At 45.4% G+C, this 6,585-nt stretch overlaps 1 protein-coding gene across 3 annotated transcripts in view; it reads left to right on the top strand.

Moving 5' to 3' along the window:
* Positions 1-2,510: 2,510 nt before the first annotated feature.
* Positions 2,511-6,585, top strand: part of SLC44A1 (solute carrier family 44 member 1) — a 222,279-nt gene continuing 218,204 nt past the window's right edge. For 2 of the 3 annotated variants that reach the window (XM_060014397.1, XM_060014396.1), the window contains exon 1: positions 2,511-2,799. In XM_060014397.1, coding sequence (XP_059870380.1) covers positions 2,764-2,799 — 36 coding nt within the window. In that variant the 5' untranslated portion in view covers positions 2,511-2,763. The remainder of the gene's footprint in view (positions 2,800-6,585) is intronic. The other variant, XM_060014399.1, reaches the window with a different exon arrangement.

Below are 6,585 nucleotides of genomic sequence, written 5' to 3'. Positions count from 1 at the left end.
TGGAAAAAAAATTCCCTTTCAGGATTTCTGAATTTGCTGTAATTTAATTTCATTGAATGCTGTGTGTGCTTGTTTGTGAGAAAGAACGAAAAGAAGCAGTAATTTGCCCCCCTCTAAATCATTCCTTTTATGAGGCTTCTTTGGGTAGGGGGAGGGGTGGGAAAGAGACTCAGAAGGTACAGAACATCAATTTGGGAGCTGTTAGTTTCTTTCATGCTAATGACAAGGTATAACTTAAAAACATAACATTCATATGCATATATGGTGCATATATACATAGTTAGTATATTGACAAAGCACCTAGCAGAACCTTAGAACTCTTAGTTCCATTAACCCTTAAAGGGAAAACTGGGATTCGGATCAGTCAAGCACAGTGGAATGTGCTCCCTTTCAATTATATACACCCATCATCCTTGTCGAGGAAAGAGGAAAAGTGAAATGCATTTTTTTTTTCTGAAGCACTGTCACAGTCTGTTATGTATTTATCAGTTTTTGCAGTTCTAATTACAAAATAAGCACTAGCTACTACGTAGAATAACTACACTAGCCAAAAAGATTTTTATAATCTGAGAGAAATGCTCCCATATTGACTCTGCTAAGAGAAGCAACTGCCCTTTCCTTGATTATAAAGAAGGAAGACAGATGGCTTCTTGTTCAAGACTGTAATTTTACTTTCAGCCTCCTCCCTCAGTTAAAAACAAGATGTACTTTGAGGCTTTGAGGGAAAATCTCAAGGGAAAGTTTTTTATTCCTGGCTGCATTGAATAATTCAACACACATTTGAGAGAGCTGAGAAAGATACAAAGGAGAAAATGTTTTCCCTTGTTCTCAGGGAGTTTACAATCTAATTGTGGAGTTTACAGTCAGAATTGGGACCAGAGCCATTAAAGTTTTATTTTTTTCACTTCTCTTTAATGGCCTAATGGTTACTAGTAACACACTTAGGATTCACCAGCCCAGTGGTACGGTGGACCCTCTGATCAAATTTGAAGGGAACATAAGGAGAATGCAAAGGAAGAATAATCTCAAGCAGTACTTATTAAGTCCTTACCATCCTACTAGCTACTTTCAGATAGTATTTAATCTTGACAACAACCCTTCCTGGTCATCCTTATTACCTGTTTTTCACAGACCAGGAGAAAGAGGCAGAAGTGATGCACCCCTGGTCACAGACATAGGAAATGGTATTGAAACACACCAACTGGGAATTCTTCTTTGGCCTTTTCTTTGGCTGTCCCTAGGTTCCCATCTTGAATTTCCTTTGCTTAGATTCCCTTTCAAGGCATGTGAAGTTAATTTACTTCTGTGCTATTTTTTCCCTCTTTGTCTCTGAATAGTCTTTAAAACTTGCTGTCTTTCATTTGGCAAGTCAGGCCTTCTAGAGTCTCCTTTGCAAATACTCTTTCGTTTTTTCTTCTTTTCTAACTGATTCTGTCTTTAAGACATTCTTTGACAGGATGAAAGGAGACATAAAAAGGTGCCTCATAAGTGGTTCTCTTAATATTAAGCAGGATCTTCAGTTTTATTCCTGCCACATTTTAACTGTTCTCATCTCACACGATTTCTCAAGGACTTGGGTTGTAGACTTCTTGAAGGTGGTGACCGCACCTACTGTAACTTGTTGATACTGCATACCGTATTCATGTAACAACAGGGACTTGTAAGAGAGCAGAAACTTTGGTTCTTTCGTTCACCTCTTTGTTCCCAGTGCCTGTAAATTACTGGAACTTAGTGTGCCCTCAGTATACATATGTTTTAACATGATAAATTAATACTCGCTTATTGTTTTTTGTGGACTATTCTGTATAAAAAGTTTCGTTTAGATCCAGTATGGCTCTGAATTGACAGAACTGTAGAATTTTTTTGCCTTTTCCCTATTTTCGGCCCTTTATAACAATTTCGACCTTGGGTGCATTCCATTAAGCTCTTGGTGCCCTTCAAGGCTCAGTTTCCACATCAGCAAAATGGGGCGAGTGGCAACAGTTGCTTGTTTCTCCTTGTCTTCAATCACCTACTGCTTCTGCAGGGGTTTATTGCGTACGCTTTCCCCTGGATAAAATCAGCCACCTGAGAGGTAAGAAACCAGCGGGATCCTCGGGTTGCGCGCCTACTGGGGATGGCTAGCAGCTCCGCAAGCCTCGCCCGTGCCTCCCAGGTCCGGAAGCAACCCGACCCCATTTCGGCTGCGAGCCTGTCCAGCCCTCCGGCGCCCCAGCCTCAGGCGCCCTCTCGCACCGAGGTAGCGCTCTGCCTCGGTGCCACCGCTAAATTGGCTCGGCACCGCGCAGGTTCCGACGCGCGCCGAAGGGCCCGGCCTCGTTTTGGCCGCATTCGCCCGGCCGCCCGCGCGGCGCTGCACTGGGGGCGGGGAGTCTGATGGGAGAAGCGCGCGGCGCTGAGAAGGCGGCGGCCGGGGAGAGGGAGCCGGAGAGGGACTGGGCGCGGGAGGCCGGAGGCGGGGGACAGGGGGAGGCGCCGCCGCCGCCGCCCGCCCCTTTCCGCTGGGGAGCAGCTGCAGCAGCAGGAGCGGAGCGGGAGCCGCGCAGCCACTACCGCCGCCGCCGGGGGATGTGGTCGGCGCCCGCCCCGAGCCGCGCCGCCTCCTGAGTACCCGCCGCCGCCCGAGCCGCCGCCGCCGCCGCCGCCGCCGAGCCGTGCGGAGCCAGGCCGCGCCCTCCCCGGGCGCCCGCCGGCTCGCATGCCGAGGGGCTCCGGGGCGTAGCTGCGCGCCCGGCGCCGCCTCCGGGCTCCTCCGGCCCCGCCATGGGCTGCTGCAACTCCGCCTCCTCAGCCGCGCAGGTGAGGGGCTCCCGCCTCCCGGCCGCCCGCCCGGATGCCTCCCCGCGCGTGCCGCGGGCGCCCGCAGCCTCCCACTACCTGCGAGCGTCCCCTCAACCCACCGTGCACTCCAGAGACCCCCACTCCCGCCTCCCTCTCCCGCCTCCCCCTGTCCCGAAGATGCCCCCGCGCTGGCTTCCAGGGCTGCCGATTCGCAGGCACCTCCGCGCGGCCCCCAGGGCGCCGCTAGCTCTGCCCAGCCCCTTGCCGACTTGGCCGCCTCCTCCCAGTAACACCTGAGCGGCCCGTCCCGCCAGCCCGCAGGTAGAGGCAATAAGGGCGTCTGCTCTCTGCCCCTGGTGGCACCCCCTTCCCTCGTCTTCCGGGCCTGGTTCCTCTCTTCCTACCTCCTTGGAGTCTTCCCCCTCCCCATCCACAGACTATTTTCTGTGCTCCCTGGGGGAGTACCCCCAGTATGGGCTGTTCACCCCTCTCCCACCTTATTACTGTTTCTGCTCTTAGATATTCTGTCCCTTTTCTCTTGCCCGCCGCCCCCCGTCCGGGTTCAAGTGTTTAAGCGGATCCCGGAGCCCTTCTACGACCCGCTTCCCCGATTCTAGCCGCTCGCTTCCCACCCCATCCCCCCTTTGTGCCTTGACCCCGGGCACCGCGGCCTTTTCGCACCCCGAGGCCCCTGCGGGAGCGCGGGGATTGGGCTGAGAAGGAGATTGGGCACCTGGTGGGTGACGGGATCGTTACGGAGACTCCCTCTTTGTTGCCAGTGTAACAGGAGGAAGAGGTGCCGAATTTAGTTTTTCTGTGTGCACTGGCTGAGTGTTGTCGCTGAGGGCTGAGATGCAGAGATTTCTCCCAGCTTCTACCCTGCCCCCATCCAGATTTCGCTAACCTCCCTCTCTTTTGCCGATCCGAGCCCTTAACCTGGATAGAAATGTTTAGACAACTGTATAAGGATCAAACGTAATAGGACTTGACTGCTGGCCGCTAATAACTAAGAGGACCTGTTTGTAAATTACCTAATTTAGTGGATTAGTGAGTGTATTTACAAATACGATAAAAAGCAATCAGGAATACTGCATCAAACTGTCTGGTGGTGGTGTATGAAAAATAGGCTCTGACAACGCCTGGGATGTAATCTCACAGTTTCATTAGTGTAGAATGTAACTGTGGTCTTTGATTTGTTTGTTTTGGGGGGATACAAGGGCTCTTGTTTTTAGAAATAAAGGCTGGTCCGTTCTTGGTGAAGAAAAATGCTAGTTTGGAAAAAAAAATTCCTTCAGAGATCTAGCATCTGTGATAATGCCAGAAGTGTTTTGCTGCTTCTAAATGACTATATATAACTCAGTTTTAAATAACCTGCATACTTGTTCTGAAAATCTGAGATCTGTTAGAAAATGACTAGAATTGCAGATGAATGGAGGACATTTATGTTTTATTAAGTATCCATCCTATTTGTCTACTTCTTTTTTGGGTGTTTGCTTACTCTTTTTTTGATTTTTTTTTTCTTTTCCTATTAGGATCATAGTCAGGCTGACTGGTTTAGTTAGTTAAACCTTCCTGTTCAGTTAGAATAACAGAGAAAAACTATATGTAGTGGTGTTAGGAAGGAGAGGTCGATAGACCACAGTTTTCATATTAACAGATAAAGGTGTGGAATCACACAGTACCTTTCAACTGGTCAGAGATTTTGGGGGAGAGGGAGGAATCTACTTGGGTGCTATTCGTCTAATATTTACTTAAATATTATTTTCACCAAAAAGATATCTTTCCTGTCGCCTTTCTTTTAAGAATTGGGTTATTTTGCATCCTCTTTTGGAGATGGAATGCCTTTAAGATGGTATTGGATAGTTTATGGATGGCTTGTTCAGTGTTTAATCAATTAAATTTGGAAGGGATGGATGCTGGACCAAAACTCTGCTTAACAGGTCTTGCATTTGACTAGCTCCACATCTTACTTTTCAGAATGCTGTCCCATATATTTTCCTTTCTTCTTCCTCCTCTTGCAGCCACTGTTTCCTTCATGCTGTGCTCTAGAGACAAGATGCATGTCATGCACTCCGAAGGGTGCATTTTTTTTTCTGTGGATTCCTATAACCAATCACCAGCAGCTTTAGGGACTTGTAGTGTAAGTGGAGCATTGAGGTTTCGTGCCAAAGAGCTGGTCATCATTTTCTTTTTCCTTATTTGAGATTTTGGCATCATTCTTAATTTGTGAAATGTTACCAATCTGCTGCATTTTAATGCTCCTTTCAGTAGCATCACCAGTTAGGATAATATAGTATCTGTATGAGTTGTGTTGAAACAAAACAGGGATGCAGCTGCACATCTTCTCTAAATGTGAACCTCCACATCACTTTGAACCTCTCTTAGAGGCCTCAATTGTATTTTCAGGCAGAATGTTTCTTTCATCCCTTCTACTGAATTGTAAACTTCTTGAGTATAGGAACTGTTTTTATTTTCCACATGTTTGTATCCATTGCAGTGTCTCACTATACCTTGTACATAATAAGTTGCTCAGCAGTAGTCAATGAAGAGAATACAGATACACAGATTGGAACATTTGAACATTTGGCTGGCGAGTAACATTTAATATGAATCCAGCCCCAAACTATGTGCTGTTTTACTTCCATGAGCTGGTTGAGTAATGCCACCACGCCACCCTCTTCAAAGCTCAAATTTCAACTAAGTTAAAATTCACCTGCTTTTCCCACATTCCTTCCTATTCTGTCAGTGGTACCATCAGTTTGCAAAATTGAGCAGGTTTTTTCTTTTCTCCTGGTGCTCTGCTCAGTGCTTATTTTTTAGTTGGAGCAGTGGCTATAACATCTTAAAAGAGCTTGTCTGCAAACTCTAATGATAACCTGCACAGCACATCAAAACAATGTGCTTTGAGGTAATCTGCAGTTCAGTTTAGCTTTTCTCAGTGGTATCATCAGCAACTTTCAAGCCCTGGCAGGTTTTATCAATGTAAATATAGTGTGTTTCCTCTTTGTAGTAGGAATTCACTTTTGAAATACATATAATTTATTTTCCCTCATAGTCTCTTGCTATGTTGTAGACTCTCATAAAAGAGTTTATTGACTTCCAAACTGCTTCATCTCTTGTAGTCTGTTCTGGTATTATTTTCATTTTCTTGTCAGTGTCTGGTTATCATAATTTGCCATCAAAATAATTATCCTGTTTTTGGATTTAGATAAAAGAAAAGCATCACATTCTATACTTACTTGTATTTTACTGTTGAAGGAGGAAATTATTGGCAAAATTATTTATGCAGTATCAGATATGTGTTTCTAAGAATCTTAAGAACTCTTAGATATATTTATAGAACTCTTATAGAACTCTTATTTTTTTTATTTGTGGCCACTACAAGTTACTTGCTAATATTAGTAATTGCTCAACACAAGCCAATACATGATAGCCTTTGCCTAAAAATCTCTTTGAAGAGAACATAAAAGTGAGATAGTCATGAGTTTCTTTTTACAGCACTAATCCTCCCTAAGATTCTTAAAATTTATTCCCAACTCTCCATAATTCGTTTATTCTGTTATAACCTGACATAATTTCTATTCTTGTAATGTTAAACTTCAAAGTTCAGTTGTAAATCTTCAGATTTATGAAATGTTCTTTCCCATTGACAAACCAGTTTGAATGAAGGAGGCTTTTGAAGGATTACTTAGCAAATTGCCAAAAGTCTTTGTCGTTAATGGCTAGATCATCATTTCTCACAGCAGCTCTTTGGAGGCCAGGAGATTTCGCAAGTGCTCTGAAGTTCTGTGTCCTTTGGTTCTA

This window comes from Delphinus delphis, chromosome 6 (assembly GCF_949987515.2).
Source record: "Delphinus delphis chromosome 6, mDelDel1.2, whole genome shotgun sequence".
Taxonomy (NCBI): Eukaryota; Metazoa; Chordata; class Mammalia; order Artiodactyla; family Delphinidae; genus Delphinus; species Delphinus delphis.
This window is presented reverse-complemented; position numbering and strand designations above follow the sequence as displayed.